This window comes from Acaromyces ingoldii, assembly GCF_003144295.1.
Source record: "Acaromyces ingoldii strain MCA 4198 unplaced genomic scaffold FA10scaffold_1, whole genome shotgun sequence".
Taxonomy (NCBI): Eukaryota; Fungi; Basidiomycota; class Exobasidiomycetes; order Exobasidiales; family Cryptobasidiaceae; genus Acaromyces; species Acaromyces ingoldii.
Window position 1 is genome coordinate 1,594,993 of NW_020290247.1, and position 18,199 is coordinate 1,613,191.

General features: G+C 56.7%; 6 protein-coding genes across 6 annotated transcripts; 3 read left to right on the forward strand and 3 right to left on the reverse strand.

The window, feature by feature from the left end:
• Window positions 1-329: 329 nt before the first annotated feature.
• Window positions 330-857, forward strand: FA10DRAFT_16844 (hypothetical protein). The gene has a single exon (XM_025518208.1). It carries the CDS (start codon window positions 430-432, stop codon window positions 802-804), a length of 375 nt encoding a protein of 124 aa, XP_025380430.1. The 5' UTR covers window positions 330-429; the 3' UTR covers window positions 805-857.
• A 1,511-nt stretch (window positions 858-2,368) lies between these two features.
• Window positions 2,369-5,492, forward strand: FA10DRAFT_16856 (hypothetical protein). The gene is made up of 2 exons (XM_025518209.1): window positions 2,369-3,986; window positions 4,050-5,492. Exons 1-2 carry the CDS (start codon window positions 2,520-2,522, stop codon window positions 5,304-5,306), a joined length of 2,724 nt encoding a protein of 907 aa, XP_025380431.1. The 5' UTR covers window positions 2,369-2,519; the 3' UTR covers window positions 5,307-5,492.
• Window positions 5,493-5,606: 114 nt separating this feature from the next.
• On the reverse strand, window positions 5,607-7,460 carry FA10DRAFT_282890 (hypothetical protein; the record flags this gene model as incomplete). The annotated part of the gene is made up of 2 exons (XM_025523800.1): window positions 5,607-6,906; window positions 6,994-7,460. 2 exons carry the CDS (start codon window positions 7,458-7,460, stop codon window positions 5,607-5,609), a joined length of 1,767 nt encoding a protein of 588 aa, XP_025380432.1.
• A 1,422-nt stretch (window positions 7,461-8,882) lies between these two features.
• Window positions 8,883-12,587, forward strand: FA10DRAFT_247378 (putative oligopeptide transporter). Its single transcript, XM_025519451.1, has 2 exons — window positions 8,883-9,352; window positions 9,419-12,587. The coding sequence occupies exons 1-2, from the start codon at window positions 9,079-9,081 to the stop codon at window positions 12,466-12,468; spliced, it is 3,324 nt and encodes a 1,107-aa protein (XP_025380433.1). The 5' UTR covers window positions 8,883-9,078; the 3' UTR covers window positions 12,469-12,587.
• Window positions 12,588-12,620: 33 nt separating this feature from the next.
• On the reverse strand, window positions 12,621-14,604 carry FA10DRAFT_282892 (actin-domain-containing protein; the record flags this gene model as incomplete). Its single annotated transcript, XM_025523801.1, has 4 exons — window positions 12,621-12,780; window positions 12,853-12,915; window positions 12,993-13,128; window positions 13,194-14,604. 4 exons carry the CDS (start codon window positions 14,602-14,604, stop codon window positions 12,621-12,623), a joined length of 1,770 nt encoding a protein of 589 aa, XP_025380434.1.
• Window positions 14,605-17,408: 2,804 nt separating this feature from the next.
• Window positions 17,409-18,161, reverse strand: FA10DRAFT_298646 (hypothetical protein). The gene is made up of 3 exons (XM_025524620.1): window positions 17,909-18,161; window positions 17,713-17,814; window positions 17,409-17,647 (listed from the first exon to the last, which is right to left on the reverse strand). The coding sequence occupies exons 1-3, from the start codon at window positions 18,090-18,092 to the stop codon at window positions 17,619-17,621; spliced, it is 315 nt and encodes a 104-aa protein (XP_025380435.1). The 5' UTR covers window positions 18,093-18,161; the 3' UTR covers window positions 17,409-17,618.
• Window positions 18,162-18,199: the final 38 nt, after the last annotated feature.

Consider the following 18,199-nt stretch of genomic DNA (forward strand, 5'->3'; position numbering starts at 1 on the left):
GTGCTTGCATCCATTATGCGATTTTCCCATAGCGATTGCTGTCCACAAGGCTCACGGCCGTCAGGGAGTCCAGGGAGCACGGGGAGCAAGGTCACCAGACATCACTGTGACGACTTCCGCCTTCGCAACAAGCCACAACTCCGTGGAGCACGTCGGAGAAGCAACTTTGAGAAAATCACAGCAAACCCGCCCTGCCTAAAATATACGTCAGCGCGACTTGGTCACTGACAGAATGTTGGCTCGGTGCGGGCTCGCGCGTGTGCGCGCCAGAGGCGTGGACAGAGAGAGAGAGAGACACACACTACTTAGTATTGGCATGATGCGGCTTGGCGCTGACCTGTGTCAAAGGAAGATAAGTGCTTCTCTAGCTGCTTCCTTGCTATCTTTAAATATATGGGAGTTGACAAAGCATAGATTGTGCGACGGCGGATGCGGAAGCCCTGCAACACAATTCTCGGGTCTTTGTCTGCGTGGTTTACCTTCTGGAGCCTGAGCAAGATAATGTGTGCGTGGTTCGTCCTCCTCCGGTGCTCTTCCAATTGGGCATTCCGCTCCTCCACAAGCCCTGATGGCACTTTGTCCAGGTCTCTTGACCTCATGGACGAGGAGGCACACGGAGGCTCACATGAACCTTCCAATAAAAGGTCCCGATTTTACATTAGAAGAGATGACAAGAATTCCAGATGGTCTGCATTCCCGAATTTGATATACTGCGATGCGCATATGGGCGTGTTGCGACCGCGAGGTCAGCGCTTTCCAGCTTCGGTTCACACGATGGGATGCGAGTTCCGATACAAAGCTTAAGAGCTAGAAGAAGACTAAATGTGCGGGAGTTGCTAGTTTCGCCAGAATAATAAGGAATTCACACGAGGAGTCGAACAAGATAGAACAAGGAAAAATATGGGCAGGAGAAAAGAGGAAAGGGGGGAAGTGACAAAGGGACATAGTTCGTCGAGCCCACAAGGTCCTACCAACGCTCTCGGATACAGCCGTTTGAAGGGAAAATTGGGTTCGGCTTCGGGTCCGGAAAAAGAGGCACTTGCATCCCCGAGCTTGTTCGGCACGGCTTTTTACCATCTTTGCAACCTCACGCTCTACTACTTTATGCGAGCTCGCTCTATCTAATTGGGAATTGCTTCGGTGTTGCGGAGGGGGCGCTGGCTAGATGGCCGAATCAGGGGAGAGACAGCTATTCAGTAGTGCATGTAGCTAGCAGCAGCAGCAGTACATATTCTAGCTGTACATTTATGTGGCAGGCTAGCGCGCTGCAGCCGCGTCCGGACTAGTGAGGCAGGCTAATATAATGAGGCCTGTCGAACTTTAGCTTGGCCTAGGGTGCGCGCTCTAGCGCAGTAATCTCCTTCCTTACGGGCTTTGCGACAATGGCAGAAATGGCTCGGGACTATACAGAAGGACAAACCTCGATCGCATCCTGGCTCGGAGGAATCTCCTTCCAAGGAGGAGAAGGTGGAGGCGAAGACGGGAATAGATTGGAGGACTTGTAGAAGCAGTAGGGAATGCATGCACGGCAGGCAATTTTTCACTCTCTCGAAGTAGTACTACGTACTAGTAGTACGTAGCTAGAGGGGAGTAAGAGATGTTGCAGGCGAGGGGCCCCTGCACGCCGATTGCGCCCCCGGCTGTATTTTTGCTCGACTTTCCAGGTGCTAAAATCGAGTGGATGCTAGCCATGCCATCAAGGCAACGGAAAAAAAGGGGGCCCTTTTTGCGATAATGGCAGAGTGGCATTGTCAGGGGAGTAAAAAGGGCAAGCAGGCGGGCACCCGGGTAGTGGTGGAGTGTGAGTGAGTGAGTGTGTGAGTAGCGACCTCGTGTCTGTAGTGCGACGCCACCCAAGAGGACTTTAGCAGATGGGGCATGAGAGAAGGGGTTGAAGCGGGTGTGTAAAAATTCACCAAAAAAAAAAAGTAAATGCAAAAGGGCGACCGCATGCCCCGAGATGTGGACCTGAAACGAGAAGAGGAAAAAAAAGGGCAAGCACAACAAACGCCGGCTGTTTTGCACTGTTAGCCAAGCGGTGCGGCCTTTTCCTTGCAAAAGAACTAGCAGACGGCACGCCGGCACTGGCACGCTGGCAGAGCACTGCAAGCGGAGCTCTGACGTTGCTGCAAAGGAGACGAGCTGCACAGCAAGGTACCGATCGACACGCACGCACGCATGCACACGAGCCTCGCTATTTTTCATCTTCATCTTCATCTTCTCCTCGGCGACGGCGGCTGCCTCCTCTTTCTCGATCCCTCCTTTCTCACTACCTCTCTTTCCCCTTTTACCTTTGGCCGATCAGCTAGACGCCCGTTCGCCAAGGGGTGACATTGGAAAAGAGTGGCTTTCTGGCTGCGCGCGTGCGTCCCTGGTGGAGCCAGCCTAGAGCGACGGGAAGAATCCAAGTCGAGCAGAAGAGATTCGAGGAGGCGTAAAAAAATCAAAGAAAAGAGGCAACGAGGAGGGCACAAGCGGGCTGAGCGCACTGGTCACCGCGTCTCCAAAAGGCCGCCATCATGTCAGCGAGGAGCGCATCGAGGCAGTCGAAGGAGCGCTCGCCGGCCGAACAGCACTCTGACGACAACGACGGCGTCCGGAGTTCGGCGACAAGGAGGAGCGAGGCCGGCGGAGCGGACAAGGCGCACCGGGAAAGGGACAGTGAACGGGAAGGAGACAGAGCCAGAGCAAAAGCCAGGGACAAGGATGGCGACCAGAACGGCGATGAAGACGAGGGTGGCTATTCGGATGTGGACGAGCTGGTGGAATCCGACAGCGAGCGCCCGCTCGCCGAAGTAGCGCGACCTCTCAGAGGTCAAGCGCACCAGCAGTCAGCAAAGGCTCCTGTCCGGGGCGTGGGACGACGGCCCGCGGGGGGCTCCAGGAATTCATCGCAAGCGTCGCCATCAGTCACTCGCAAGGACGGCGAAGAGGAGTCCGAGAGTGCAGCCACAGAATCAGACAGGGACAGAAAGAGTAAAGAAGGCGCAACGGGGAGCCCAAGAGTTGGGGGCGCAAAGGGTAGCGGTATCGGTGTAGGTACAGCAGCTACGGCAGCAGCAGCGTTGCCAGAGAACAGTGTCAAGATGAACGGGCACAGCAATGGCAACACTCCTTCGCCTTCCGTCACCCCCATGATCGCCGCCGAGGCGAAAAAGACCACAAGACCCTCTTCGGCATCTCCACAGCCTGCCTCGCGTAACGCCTTTGCTCCTCCCCGCGCCTCTTCGACGACGAATGGCGCAGGTCCTCTACGAGAAATGCATGGCAGGACCGCGACTGGAGGGCCAGTTCCTTACTACTACCCCTCGAACAGCGTCGCTGGCAGCAGGACGGGTGTCAACACAAAGACTGGCCGAGCCATGATCCCAGGCCAACCCTCTACGCTGCGAGCGCAGCAGCAGTCCTTGCCACAGGCTCAGCAGCAACAGCAGCAGCAACAACAACAACAACAACAACAGCAGCAGCAGCAGCAGCAGCAGCAGCAACAGCAACAGCAGAGCCAACAGCAGCGATCTCCGAGAGAGAGTCTGGGCGCGCATTTGCAGAGGTCAGCCAAGCCTGGCAGCAACACACCGCCTAAATCGTCCGAGACTGTCGATCTGACTGCTGATGAGGTCGACAAGTTCCTCGATCTCATCGAGAAGCACAACCTGGACACCTCCGATGAAGACGATATGGCCAGATCCGTCACGGAGCTATACCAGGAGTGGCTCGAGTGGTGTGCCAAGCGCAATGTCGCCAGCACAAAGAGCAAGCAGGGGCTCGTCGCCGAGTTTGTCAGGATTCACAATGGCGCGTACGGCCAGTCTCGCCAGCAGAGGGCGCTCAGCATAGTCCAGGGCTCGCGTAATGGCTCTATGGACCCCGTTCTGGCCTCGGCTACGCAGCAGATCAAGGCAAATGACCGCCATGCGACAAGCAGTACAGTGGCCCCTTCGTCTGAGCGTGAGCGGCCCACGACTAAGCCCTTGAACGAAGACCAGGTGGGTGTGCTTCACCCCAATTGTTTGCTCGCTCCACCACACTGACTCCCTCCTTTGAAGCAGCCCGCTTCGTTGAATCGGTCTGCCATGAGGCCAACAGCCCCTGGACGGCCTCGAGGGGAGAATGGTGGATATGGGAGGCCGCCTCCAGGATACGACTATGGAACTTCTTCGCCACCACTGGCGCCACCGCCGCAACGAGTCGTGTCGAATGGAGCCGATGTGCGCGCGTCAGTCGAGGGGATGCGTCTCCAGATTCGCGAGGATATATGGAAGGATGCCGCCGTAATGATCACACAACTCGTCAACGAGCAGGTGTCGGATGTCATTAGCGAGAACCGAGAACTGAAGAGCAAGGTCGCTCAGCTCGAAACGCATTCAGACAACCTAGCACAGTGGATTCAGCACCTGAACAAAGTCCAGGACGACCTGACAATGGCCATGCGATCTCTCAAGTCGCCCATCTCTCCTACAAATGCACAGCAGCAGCATGCGCCGCAGCCGCAACATCAGCGTGGGGCATACCGCAGCCCCCCTCCCCGTGGTGGTGTCGCGCCACCGATGGACAATGTTGAATACGACGAGCATCCCCCCTATGGCTATAGTGGTGGATCCCAGGGAAGACCGTATCCTGCGCCTGGCCCAGCAAGGAGGGCATCGCTCTCGCCGCCGCGAAGGCAGCAGCAGCCACAGCCGCAGCCGCAGCAATCGTATGCGGCGGGCAAAATGCCTTCTGCCCCTGCTCCGCCCGTTTCTCGTCGCGCACCTCCTCCGCAAGCGGATCATTACTACGAATGTGCGGGCGGCGCAGAGCCGAGCAGCAGGTCCAAGCCTCATCCAGGCTCTGCCAGCTCGACACCTCGGGTCCATCATCGCGATACTGCCGGCGGCGGCGGCGGCGGCGGCGTTTACTACGATGAACCTCCTCACCACGCACCGTACCCCGTCAAAGGTCGGCCAATGCCTGCCCCAGCGTCTGGGGCTGGGCAAGGCCCGCCTCCGCTGCCGCAGTCTCACGCAGCTGTCCCTCACGAAGGCGCTGCACGCATGCATCCGAACGCCTACTACCCTCCCTCGCCCTACGCAGCTCCACCCGCAATTGCCGATGAGCCACAGTCACACCACACGCAGTACCATCCTCACCAGGCAGGACCGAACTCCCAAGGCGGTCCGCCAAGGTCCACCTCGATGCAACACCATCCACACCACGGTGCTGGTGGTGGTGGTGGTGATGCTCCACCATCGCGTCCCCAGGCGGTCTCCTCTTTCGCAGACGGGCATTCTTCGCGCAACTTGAAGCGGCCCCGACACGGCTACTGAGCCTCCGTTCTTTTCTCCACTTGTTTCCCCTCTAACCTCCTCTATCATGTTACCAAACACATTCCTATAATCTACTTCATCATTTCACACTCAGTCCAGCTTTCTGCCGTCTTTTCTTCTCTTCTCCCCCTCGTCTCTTCTTCGTGCGACTGAAGAAATATTGCATCGAATGCTATTCAGACACGGAAGCTATATCTCAGGTTGCACTAAGACGCTATTCTCGCTCTCATCTCAATCGTGCTCTTACAACAGGCAGTCACAGCGTCGGTAGCATACACAGAGAGAAGGAAAAGGGCGAGATCAGAGGCGCGGAGCGGCGCAGGAGGCAGCGATATTTGGGCTCGGCAGAGGGCTGGGTGTCTGCATGCCGAGCGCGACCATTAAGCCCTTTGTCTTCTGTGCATTGAGGGCGCTCGGCGTGATCGTCGTCGAGGAAGAAGACGAGGTGGAGGAGAAAGAGGACGCGGAAGAGGACGTCATGGGTGGTTGCAAGTGGTTCCTGGATGTGTTGGGGTGCCTGTGCAGCGAGGAGGAAGAGGGCCAGCTCTGCAGAGATGTTTCTGACGACGCCATCGATGTAGACGAGAACAGTGAGGGCGACGAGGATCCAGAGCCGCTTGATGAGCCCGAAGACGACGAGGATGGCGTACTGAGAAACGTTTCAATGGCCAGCTCGAGCGCATCAGTCGGATTCATGGGCAATCCCCCCTGCGGCGCTGGCCGACGGGGAGGCAAAGGGCGTGGCAATGGGCGCCTTGGTCGACGTGTGCAAAATTTCACGGTCGGTGGCTGCTGTTCGTGCTGACGCTGCTGAATGCCAAGCTCTTGGTCTCGACACTGCTCTTGCTGTTGCCGTGCCAACGAAGTGGCTGGTCGAGGCGTATTCGGACTGAGACACTGGCTCAGGTCGAGAGATGGAGGTCGCGGTGGTCGAGGTGGTGGTCCGCTTTTCTGCTGATGCTCGACGTCACGGAACAGCAGACGGGGTGGGCAGGGCGAAAGGCTGCTGCTGGATGAGTTGGGCGTGAAGGGCTCTTTAGTCCAGCCGCTAGGCAGGTTAGCATACTGAAGTGCACGTTGCTTGTCTGGCTGGTTTCCTCCCGTGGCTGAGCTCGGAGAGCGATGGTGCGTGACAAGGCTCGAAGGAAGCGAATCAAAGCTGTTCGGCTGCGTGTCTGCACGGCGATAGTCTTTGAAGACAGGGACACAGTCTTGCATGAGCGGGACGGTCGACAAGAGGCTCAAGTCGAAGCAGTCGCTCGCACTCGGCTTGCGAGCCGACGAAGGAGACCATTTCTTGGAATGACGGGCATTTGTCGGCGACGAGATAGCGACGTCCAGGTCGGATCTCGTTCGGTGATGCCGAGGTAACGAGCTTGAGATAGAAGATGCATGTGGAGAACGGAGCATTCGACGCAGGGGTGAGTGCCAGGGGTGCACCTCCCGCTGCATTTCGACGAGCTCTTCACGGCCCTCTCTTTCCTTCTCGTCGTCGACATCCCATTCGTCAAAAGCGCTGCTGAAGACTTTCTTGCAAGAGGTTCGGCTATGGTAATGCCCGCCGATGCGATAGTGACTGCCGTCCGTTTGACGCTTGAAGCTGGGGTTGAAAGCATGAAACGGCATTGATCAGTGGAAAAGGAGAAAAAAGGTGAAGATGAAAAGAGGGCACTGTAAGGGCACTCACCTCTCGTTATTAAAGTCTGAACATTTTGGAGACCCTGTGGCGTCGACGTTGGCTGAATCTCGGTCCAAAGTGGATCCATCGCTTTCCGAACTGACCGAATAGCCAAGGCTCAGGCTTGAAAAGGAAGAGAGATCGGGAGAGAACGTGCCTAGGCTTGTGCTTGGCCGACCTGTCTTGGCCGTCGAGCTGGCCGACGACGGGGTAGACCATGGCGAAAATCTCGAGACAGTCGCGCCCTCGTCCTCAAAAAAGGAAGAAGATGGCGTTCTTGGCAGACTGTCGTCAAGATTGAGTTGTGCTGCCAACGGCTTGTATGAGGAGAAAGTAGGCTTGGGCGGTGTCCAGTCCTTCTTGCTCCCCTTGGAGGGCGTAGGCGATTGAAGCGGCGTCGTCACGCTGGGCGGAGCCCTGAACGTGGGAGACCTGAGGCGTAACGTGTCTCTCTTTCGGCTCGCAGGCGACCTCATCGTAGGTGAAGCTCAGCTGTGGTGGTTGACGAGAGAGAGAGAAAAAAGTTTGAGCAAGAGACTTTATGAGGTTACGCACAGTAGAAGCAGAGACAAAGGGAGAGGTGATATCCGCTGTAAGCAGCTCATTATTAAGAAGATACCGAGATCCTGCAAGACGAAGGGGCGGGCGGCCCAAGTGAGCGGACAGACCGGCATGCAAGACAGGCGAAATGTCATTGTCAGCGGTGACTGGTTGCTCGCAAGGGATGGGGAGCGGGGGAGGACAAAGGGCTTCATCTCAAGATGCGGACAAAGGGGGGACCCCGTCCCGAGGTGAGAACAAAGGGACCCAACTACTGAATGTGCGCTACTTTCCGTGTCCCTTTGTTCACCAAGAGATTTCGGATCCGCTCTCTTGTACGGCATGCCTCATCGCCTTTTGGAGAGCGCGCAAGGTAACTGAAGAAGTATGTTTTCACGAGAGAGGTGGGAGTTGGACATGAAAATTGCCCATTCAGTGAAATATGACGTTTTGGACAGTCGAAGCCACCCTTGCGGGCTTGTCAACTCGATAGCTGCCGACATATGACCGTCATCGTCGGCACCGCTCTGCTCATCAGAAAGAATGGGACCAAATGCTCAACATTTTGATCCATTCTTTGCTTCAGCATCGATGTGGTCCCAACCTCAGGGCGAGGTCAGATGGGCGGCTAGAGCTTCGAAAAACATTGTAATGCAGAGGGCGCCAATACACAGATCTGTGGAGCTGTCGTTTTCTCTAGACGAGCCACCTAGAGGGGCACGGTGACTATAGAGGAGAAGCCGTAGCTGACGCCGACGATGTTGCAAGAAGAAATACGTCAGGAAAATTTAGGCACCGCTATGTGCGCTGCGCGCCTCGGCGACGACTTCGCGGTCGCACCGCGGCCGGTGCTGAGAAGCAGGAACTACAAATCGTACTTACAATAAAGGCCGTCTCCGTACGTACTACTAGCTAGTCTATTACCTCTAGCTACGAGCTACTCTCCCATAAATTTAATGCCCGCCACCAAATTTGAACGAGATATGGCTTGAGAAAGCTAAGGAGCAACGTACCTGAATGAGGAGGTCCATCTCCTCCCATTCCCCCCCTCCCTTTTCCCCTTGGGCGGGCCCAAAGATTAGCCTCTCTGCTTGCTTCTATTATCAGAATATTTGCCTTTATTTTCCCAGAATTCAAACTCTATTGCCCGTTGGCTATCAAGTTTTTGAAGTGGTTGATTATCAATGTGAAAGAAAACTTGTATTCAGAGCTGAGGACGGGAGCTGGAACTGAGAGCGCTAAGGACAGGCCATCGATCAGTCGACGACGACCGCTCCTTTTTCTCATTGTCTCACCCGGACCTCGTTTGTGACGCAACAAGAAAGACGAGAAGGCAATACTGTACCACACCATACGAAACGATTCCGCCACGCCACGCCAAGCAGAAAGCTCGGTCGAGTGACTTGAGGGATTCTGACGGAGGCGCGTACAACAGTAAAAGCAACAGCAGCGAGCAAGGCCACGACGAACACAGGGCCAATAGAGCAGCCAGTGGCCAAGTCACCTGAACGTATTCGCCCTCGCTGCCCTTGGCGGGAGGTGCTCTAATAGACTATGGACTCGTCAACCTCGGATCGGCCTTCGACGAGGAGTGGGGGCAGGATGGGCAGCCGCGCAGGACTTGGCACCGCCAGCGGTCGGCCCAGAACGGGGAGACCAGCAACTTCGACGGCGGGTAGGCCCACGACGGCCGCCGGTCAAGGCTCAGGTACAGGGGAGAGGCCCATGACCAGGGGAGACACGGCCATCAATGACGACTACATCGACGAATGGGACGAAGAAGAGTACGAGAGTGAAGATGATGGAGATGTCTTTGCCTTTGTTCCTCGTGAGCAGACCGCAATATTCGGCTGTGCTATTGCTTGGCAGGCAGCTGACTAGAAGTCCATGACAGCCGACATTGGACCGTCTCCAGCCACTGTGAATCTCGAGCAGCAACAGAACACGACCCATATGCAGCCGGCGAGCAGCATGGGCGAAGACGAAGAGGAGACGTTCTACTACGACGAGGCAACAGGAGCGGTGTACGACTCGCAAGGACGCCTCGTAGAAATGCCGCCTGGCTTTCAGCCTCCCACGGTGAGCAACCCACAGTCGGTCGCCGGCACCACGGCCATCCAGCCGGGAGAGGTGGGAGGAGAGGCAGGACGAGAGACCATTCCATTCTCTTCCTTAGCGAGCACCCCCGGCGAGCGAGCCAGCTTGGACGCACCCCTTGGATCGCGACGAGCTGCATACCTCACAGACCCGCGCATATCTCTCGACCGTAAAGTGTCAGATGCCTCGACAGTGAGCCGCGATGCTCCCTTGAATCACGCGAGGTCTATGAATGCGTTCCCGTCGATGGATGTCCTCGACGAGGTTGAGCATCTCCCCAGCCGGCAAGGCTCTGGTGCCGATCCAATGACACCCAATCGCTTGCCTCAGCATCCGAAAGACGTCGGCATGACGGCGACGGGCGCTCCCCAGCTCGACTCACGAGGCTGGGAGGTGGCTCCGCAGACGCCTCCCCAGGCTGCCAATGGCCAGTCGTCGATACGGCAGCGCAACAACCGTCTTTCGCAATTTGCTGATGCCGGACTGAGCCCCTCGCACGATCTCAAGTTCCAGCTCGGCCCGAGCAAATCGACCGAATTCGACGAGGAAGATTACAGTGGTGAATTCGACAAGGGTTTGAGTCTGGGTCAAGGGCCCGGCCTCGCTCACCCCGCCCACGACGGCGAGACGGCCGCAGGTGCCAGGGGTCTACGGATGGTCGAGCTGGAGATGGAGCTCGAAGATGACTCACCTTATCCCGAGGTCAGAGCCTCGGTGTCCAACACCGATGACCCCGACATGGTGTGCAGCACCTTCAGAGCCTATGTCCTCGCCTTCGTCCTCTCGACGATCGCCGGCGGTGCGAACATCCTCTTCTCGTTCCGATACCCCGCCCCCAGTGTTGCGCCCGTCGTTGTTCAGCTCATCACGTATCCGCTGGGCAAGATCATGGCCGCCGTCCTACCCACCCACGTCTTCACTTTACCCAAGTGGCTCGGAGGTGGCCAATGGAGCTTGAACCCGGGCATGTTCAACATCAAGGAGCACGCTCTCGTTGCCATTGCCGTCAATGCCTCTGTCCCGCAGGCCTACTGCATCGCCTGCCTCACTACACTCCAGTCCGACCAATTCTACGGCGACCCCAAGCCGGTCGGCTTCAGCATCATCTTCCTTCTTTCAAGCCAGCTCATCGGACTGAGTTTTGCCGGCATCTGTCGACGATGGCTCGTCTGGCCTGCCTCGATGATCTGGCCGCAGAACCTGGTAACATCGACGATCCTCAACACGCTTCATGCCGAGGAAGATGGTCAAGACGGTTCGATGACGAGGTTCAAATACTTCAGCATCGTCTTCGGAAGCGCCATCATCTGGTACATTGTCCCCGGCTTCCTCTTTCAGGCTTTGTCGCAATTTTCGTGGCTTTGCTGGATTTTGCCAAACAATCACGTCGTCAATACCCTCTTTGGCACAGGCTCGGGCCTAGGAATGTCAGTCCTCACCTTCGACTGGACCCAGATCAATTACATCTCATCGCCCCTCATCGTACCCTGGTGGGCCGAGCTCAACATCTTCGTCGGCTTCACCATCGTCCTTTGGATCGTCGCCCCTGTTCTCTACTACACGAACTTCTACTTTTTCAGCTACCTGCCGTTCAACTCGACGAGCTCCTATGACCGAACTGGCAGCCCGTACAATATCTCCATGGTCGTCACCAATCGAACAGAGTTCAACGATGCGGCGTATAGAAATTATTCGCAGCTCTATCTGCCCACGACATTTTACCTCGTCTACTACACCAGCTTCATTGCTGCCGTCAGCATCCTGGTACACACCGGTCTGTACCACGGCAAAGCGCTGTGGAAGGGAATGCGACACGTGCGAATCGAAGAGGACGACGTTCATGCAAAATTTATGCGACGGTATCGCGAGGTTCCCGACTGGTGGTACGCAGTGATCCTCCTCGTCTTTTTCGCCATGGCGGTAGCCTTGATCGAGGTGTATGACACAGAGCTGCCTGTCTGGGGTCTCTTGCTGGCCCTCATCATTCCGGCATTCTACATCCTGCCATCGGGCTTCATCTTTGCCATGACAGGTTCCTATCTTGGTACAAATTTCGTCGGTGAATTTGTGGCCGGATACGCACTGCCGGGCAAGGCCATCGCCAACATGGTCTTCAAGGTCTACTCGCTCCAAACGCTCACAGCCGGCCTCGGCTTCGTTCAGGATCTCAAGCTTGGTCATTACATGAAGGTTCCCCCTCGTCAAACATTTATGATCCAGCTGCTCGTTTCTGCATGGGTCAGCGTCGCTCAGATCGGCGTCATGTACTGGATGTTCAACAACGTCGAAGGTCTCTGCACAGACGATGAGCCGCACCGCTTCGTCTGTCCATCTGCCAACGCCTTTTTCACCTCGAGCGTCGTATGGGGCCTAATTGGGCCACAGAGGCTCTTCGGAGACAAGTCACTCTACTCATCCATTTACTGGTCCGTCCTCATCGGCGCTGTCCTACCCCTCCCGTTTTGGCTTGCCGCGCGACGCTGGCCGAAGTCATGGATCAAATTTGTGAGCGTACCCGTGGCTGTTGCCTCGTTGAGCTACATTCCTCCAGGAAGTGGCATCAACTACTCTGCTTGGTTCCTCGTCGGCTTCGGGTTCCAGTACCTCGTCCGCCGCCTCAACTTCCGCTGGTGGAGCAAGTACAACTTTGTCACGTCGGCCGCCCTCGACGCGGGAACAATCATTTCCACCATCCTTGTCTTTATCGCGCTGCAGTACCCAGACGGCGGCAACATTTCGCTCAATTGGTGGGGCAACGACGTGTTTGTCAACACAATAGATGCGCAGAGGACTGCCTATCTCCAACCTCCTCCGGAGGGCTTTGGGCCTCCTCCGCGAGAGCTGTAGCTTTGCGAATTCTTCTTTGCGAACTGTCCAATCTTTGCTTCTCCTCCTTTCGTTGGGCTTCGGTTACTTCTCTGTGTTGCAATTACAAAATTCACTTTCACGTTGACCCACAAGACGCTGGACCAATGTGGCATTGACAGGGACGGGTATCATTACTTTGAGGACGAATTCCAGGAAGCGAATCTCTCCTTGGCCAGATCTGGTGTCCAATCCTGGCCATTGACCATCCTTGTTCGAAGCATGCGAGAGAGGCTGCTCGAAGTTGCAGCCGATAAGATCACCTGGGCCCCTCGAGTAGCCGCCAGGACTGGGCTAAGGAGATTCACAGTTGTTTTGTGAGCTTCTAGAGCAGGCAATGAGAGAGAGACTTTTTGATAGACCCACTCCTCTGGTATTTGTACCTTCACGGGATACTCAGACGGCGCCAACATTCTCAACTCGCCCTCTCTGGATTGTGAAATCCTGTGTCAGTCCTTGTTGCTCCCTGACGAGGAAGAAATGAAGAGATAGTTGAAGCAGCTCACAGTCGTTGCTTGAGCCCAGGCATCCTCGCGCCTCCGCCAACGAGGACGATGTTGGACCAAAGCGGGCCTTGCATGGCCTCGTCGCACGCCGCAATGCTGGCCTCAATGACTTCGTGGAGGGGCGCCAGCGAGAGGCCTTTGCCATCATCTCGATTAGCAATAGGAAACAGGAAGAGTGGGTGAAGGTACGGAGCAGCTTACCCAGCATCCCCGGATCAAACATGACTTCCGGAATCTGAAATCGTTCACGTTCGAGGATGAGCAATTGGTCGTCTGGCTCGCCCTGCACTCTCTTGCTTGCTTTATCCCTCTTCTGTCTCCTTTTCGGCCGTGCTGAGGTCGCTTCGTCTCCTTCTTGGCCTTCGTGAAATTCGTCGCTGTCGTCTTCTTCTTCTTCCTCTTCGTCTTCTTCCAAGTCTCGATTGCCAAGCACGCCGTCGCGCCTATCATCGGATCGACCCTCTTGGTCTTGCCTGATTGCAATGAAACCATCTTCCTCCGTCCAATTCTCCGCCACTGACCTCTTCCTTCCCCTCGCATTCGGGCCCCTTGCAATGTACCCGAGCCTGTCTTCTCTCGGTAAGGCCCTCGAGTAATCTGGTAGGACATACTCCTGCACGATCGGGTTGTTTGCCCTCCTTGTTGCCTGGCACATTTCGACGAGATCCGCATAGCTCCAGTCACTCGGTCTCTGGTCGTGTGATTTGCGCCTCCTCGATTGTGTGGGCAGCCCGCCAAGTGAGGAAGCAAGGAAGCACGACTGCTCCTTGATGTGGCCCACAAGCCACGTCTCGTCCATCATGTCCCATTGTCGGAAGCTGAGCGTTTCCTTGAACAGGTTCGTTAGCATGCGGCCCGAGATGGGCTGCCGCCGGACCGCTTTCCAGACGACGTCATCGTCCAGCATGGGGACGATGTGGGTAGCGCCGTGGCCCACGTCGACGATCAACTGGCATTGGGCGGCCGGCTTGAGACCGTAGCGGACAAGCTGTGGGGCACAGCAGCGCCAGAGCGAGCCTGCACCGTACTCTTCGAGAAAGACGACATCGAGCGATTGTTGCAGCTCGGCGAAATTTAGGGCGGACTCCGTGACGATGACCTTTCGCCCTTCAAGAAGCCTCTGCTGGCCCATCATTGCGACGAAGGAGGAAGAAGACGAAGACGACGAAGAAGCAGAAGAGGTCTCATGCTCGATACGCATGGCCTCAGCGAGGGAAACGTCGAGGATAAGCTTTTGAGCGGGCCAGTCGATGATAAAGCCTCGCTCCATTGGAAAGCGCAATGCAAGGGATCCAAACGAGGTGCATCGCCAGTCGATCTGTGGTCCCACCAGCAGCTCCGACGATGACGACGACGAAGAGGACGAACGCTGTCGGATGATAGCGTTAGGGCACGTCAGGAGGTGGCGCTTCGCATTGGCAATTCTGATGCTGTGCGAACCGAGATCGATGATGAGCGCCGGTACATCGTCCTCGGCCTTTGCCTTTGCCTTTCCAGCGATGATCCTGCCTCCGTCCTCTTTTTCTCTGGACGGCGTCGAGGAAGCAGACGGAGAGCCAACCGCATTGCCATTTGCGGCTTGCCTCGTCAACGACGTCCGTGCCGATGGCATTGTTGTAGTCGCCGTTCGGGCAACGAGGGAAGGAGGGAAGGAGAGCGAGGTTGTTTCGAAAATAAGAAAGGTCCCGACTGCATCGGCCGAAGGCGCCAGCCAGGGCGCGTTTAGTGTTGGTCTTTCAAGGTTAGATTAGGGTCAGAGCGACAGCGACGACGACAACGACGACGACGACGACGACTGCGGAGGATGATAAGCGGCATGGACGAGGAGCACTCGCGCGCGACCGTGGCGGAAGATGCGAGCCTCTCGAGCGCCGCGATTGACGTCGCAGCCGAAGGCGGCAATGCAGGGGACACGACGACGAGCAGCACCAGCAGCCGCGATAGGGATGCCTCCGGTTTGGCCCACGCCTTGCTTGGCTGGATCAAAAAGATGGACGAATCGTCGGAGGAAGAGGGCATTCTGTCAAAGGTCGTTGCAGATGTTGATGACCTATGCGATGGTGTTGCCTTCTTCGACGTCCTGGCGACCGTGTGAGTTTTGCATGTCCATACTGTCCATCAGTCTGGTGAAAGGAACAAGCAAACTGACCTGGAGCGATGTCTGTCCCCCAGAGACCCAAGCCACTTTCGGAACCCGCATAGCGCAGACACAAAGGACAATTGGGTGCTGCGCATTGGGACATTGAAACGTCTTTACAAGCTCATGATGCAATAGTGAGTATTCGCAGCATGCCGTTCGATCAGTCTTTCACGGGCTGAACTTGCCCTGCGCTTCCTCCAGCTACACGGAGGTGCTTCTCCAGTCGCCTCGTGCACTGGCCGTGCCAGACCTCAACGCGCTCGCAAGAGACTCGTCGAGCAGCGACCTGGCCAAGCTTGGCCGGCTTGTCCTGGGAATCGTGCTTCGGAGCGAGAGGGCGGGCGACCACATCCAGGCGATTCAGTCGCTCGACATCGAGGACCAGCAGCAGCTCATGGTCGCCATCGAGCACGTCATGTCATCTCTCGAAACCATTGGGGACGAGGAGGATGGGGCACAAGGCCAAGTGGCGGCGGAGGAGGACGGAGAGGACGTGGTCAGGGGAGCGAACAGCGAAGAGTCGGCAGTGAAACTCCGGAGCGAAAAGGAGGCCATCGAGAAGCTCTATCTAGAATTGATGGAGTCGCACCGGACTCTGCAAGCCAATTTCGAGGACAAGGAGACGGAAAGATCAGAGGCCGTCAAGGAGCTCGCACGCTACAGAGAGGAAATTGAGGAAAAGCGACAATTGCAGGCCGACGTCTTGATGCGGCAGGACATTGAGCGGCTCAAGGAGGAGCTTCGCCGGAGCGAAGACAATCTGGCAGAGGCCGAGAGTGAGGTGGAGAGGCTGACTACGCTGAGCGAGGAGGTGACGCGGAAGAATGAGGATCTGCAGAAGAAGGCCGAGGAGGGCGTGCGTCTCAAGGACCAGATGGACGAGTACCGCCACGTTTCGGAGAAGCTGCAAAGGACAGAGAATGTCATTGAAAAGTACAAGCGCAAGCTCGAGGAAGGCGCTGACATTCGACGCCAGCTCAAGATTCTCGAGGAGCAGAATGCTGAGTTGATTGACAAGAATGCGCAAATCGAGGACGAGTACAAGCGGGTGGCCGCCTTTAAGCCGCTGATGGACTCGTACAAGACGCAAATTGCGGATTTGGAGGGCAAGACAAGTGACTTGCAGCGTGACCTGAATGCGGCGAGGTACGACCAGGAGCAGACGTCGACGAAGCTGCGGGCGACGGAAGAAGCGCGGGCAAAGGAAAAGGAAGAGATGGAGCTGTACCAGGAGAGAATTACAGAGCTAGAGCTGGGAGGGACGGGCAAGCGAAGAAAGCCGCCGTTGACCTCTTCAGATAGCGGTGATGTCAATGGCGTTGAGGGCCTCGCAAAGGCCAACGAGACCTCGGCAGATGACGATGACGACCTGGTCGATGAGGTGGACCTCGAGGATGCGCTAGAAGGAACGTCGCTGACGGGTCTGAAGATCCAGATCCGCAGGCTCAAGAGGGATCTCGAAGCAGCTCAGGCCAATAAGGCCGATGCCAGCCGGTTGCTCGTCGTCGAGAACCTGCTCGAGGATGCAAACAAGCTCAAGGGGCGCTACGAGGAAGACTACCTGCGTGAGCACCAGGCCAAGCTCGTGCTCCAGTCGCAATTCGACGAGATCCAAAGCGGCAAGTCCAACCTTGGCGATGGGCCCGAGGCAAATTATGCACTCCGGCTCCGGCTCAACGAGGCAGTTGACGAGCTGGACCAGATCAAACGGCGCGAGGCCGAGCTCAAGGTGCAGCACGAGCAAGTCATCAAGGAGCTCAACATTGCCAAGTCGGACCTGAACCTCGTCGACAAGGACAAGATCGACATTGTGGCCGAGCTGCGCGCCCAGGTCGACGCCGAAAAGGCCGACATCCAGCGAGAGATGGACGGGGTCAAGAAGCGACTGAGCGATGCAGACGAGCAGAACCGCATGCAGCTCTCCCAGCTCAACTCGCTCCTCATGGACAAGGTCGACTGGCAGGCGACGTCACTGCTGAAATCGACCGACTCGACCGACGGTGAAGCAGCCCAGAAGCTCAAAGAGCGCTTCAACAAGGCCAGGAGCTTCATTCGGGAGCAGGACAAGATCATCTCGCAGCTCAAGCGAGATGCGGCCGATGTCGGCAAGGGTGCCCCGGACGAAGTGGTAGCGAGGGCGAAGCGGGCCGAAGAGGAGAATGCGCTGCTGAAGCAAGAGCAGCGTCTCATGGCCAGCGCATGGTTCCACGTCAATGCCCGGCTCCAGAGAGAGGTCATGTCCAACAGCGCAAGCCATCGCAACGGCCCGGGATCACGGAGCAGCGCAGCAAATGCCCTGGCGAACGCCAATGCTCCGCGGTCCTGGCTTGGGCAGCAGCGCAGAAGCGTCACGGCGGGCATTCCCCTCTCGAGACGGTAGAGTGCACTTCCCCTTTTTTACCCATCCTTACTCCTTTCTTATTGTAGAGATACCCATACGACTACACTATTGCTGTCATTCGTTTGTCAAGGAAATTTGGATCTCCTTAGTACTCGAAATCGAAGGCCATGATGTCTTGAAAGGGAGGGTCAGGTTTCGAAACTACACTCTGCTCTTGAAGCTCTTGCAACTGCACTCACCATCGATGTTTGGTCGGAGCTTGCTGGCGACAAATTCCTTGTGGTCGGGGTGGTCCCTGTACTGTTCGTAGATGGCCTTTGATTCGAACTTGGTGTAGAGCCCTGCGCACCGATCGATCAGTCTCTTTTCATTCAGTTTTCTCTCTCGCTCCAGTCCAATCCAGTCCGATGGCTCTAGAGCTGGACTTTGACTCACCCCAGTTCCACCCCTTTGCGCGCTCCTCGTACGTGGGCTTCGCCCAGACGCACTCGAGCAGCAATGGCTTGAGCGAAGGAGTCGTCCCGAGCACCTGGCAGTGCGACTCAAATTCGGACCAGCTGCTGCTCGCGCTGATAACTTCGGGCTTGACCTTGCACAGAACAACGTGGACAAGCGGCATCGTGTCGTCGTTGTCTGTACCCTAGGTAGGCTAAGTTACTGTTGTTCTTTTCTGAGAAGGAAGCTCGAGCGGCGGACGACAATGTGGAGAAAGTTGGAAGACGGGAC

Bases quoted from the DNA above. Each gene is read 5' to 3' on its own strand.
- FA10DRAFT_16844 (XM_025518208.1), top strand. From the start codon at position 430: ATGCGGAAGCCCTGCAACACAATTCTCGGGTCTTTGTCTGCGTGGTTT.
- FA10DRAFT_16856 (XM_025518209.1), top strand. From the start codon at position 2,520: ATGTCAGCGAGGAGCGCATCGAGGCAGTCGAAGGAGCGCTCGCCGGCC. The intron at 3,987-4,049 runs GTGGGTGTGCTT...CCTTTGAAGCAG, and splicing joins AGCCCTTGAACGAAGACCAG to CCCGCTTCGTTGAATCGGTC.
- FA10DRAFT_298646 (XM_025524620.1), bottom strand. From the start codon at position 18,092: ATGCCGCTTGTCCACGTTGTTCTGTGCAAGGTCAAGCCCGAAGTTATC. The intron at 17,815-17,908 runs GTGAGTCAAAGT...ATCGGTGCGCAG, and splicing joins CGCAAAGGGGTGGAACTGGG to GGCTCTACACCAAGTTCGAA. The intron at 17,648-17,712 runs GTGAGTGCAGTT...CTCCCTTTCAAG, and splicing joins GCTCCGACCAAACATCGATG to ACATCATGGCCTTCGATTTC.
- FA10DRAFT_247378 (XM_025519451.1), top strand. From the start codon at position 9,079: ATGGACTCGTCAACCTCGGATCGGCCTTCGACGAGGAGTGGGGGCAGG. The intron at 9,353-9,418 runs GTGAGCAGACCG...AGTCCATGACAG, and splicing joins TGTCTTTGCCTTTGTTCCTC to CCGACATTGGACCGTCTCCA.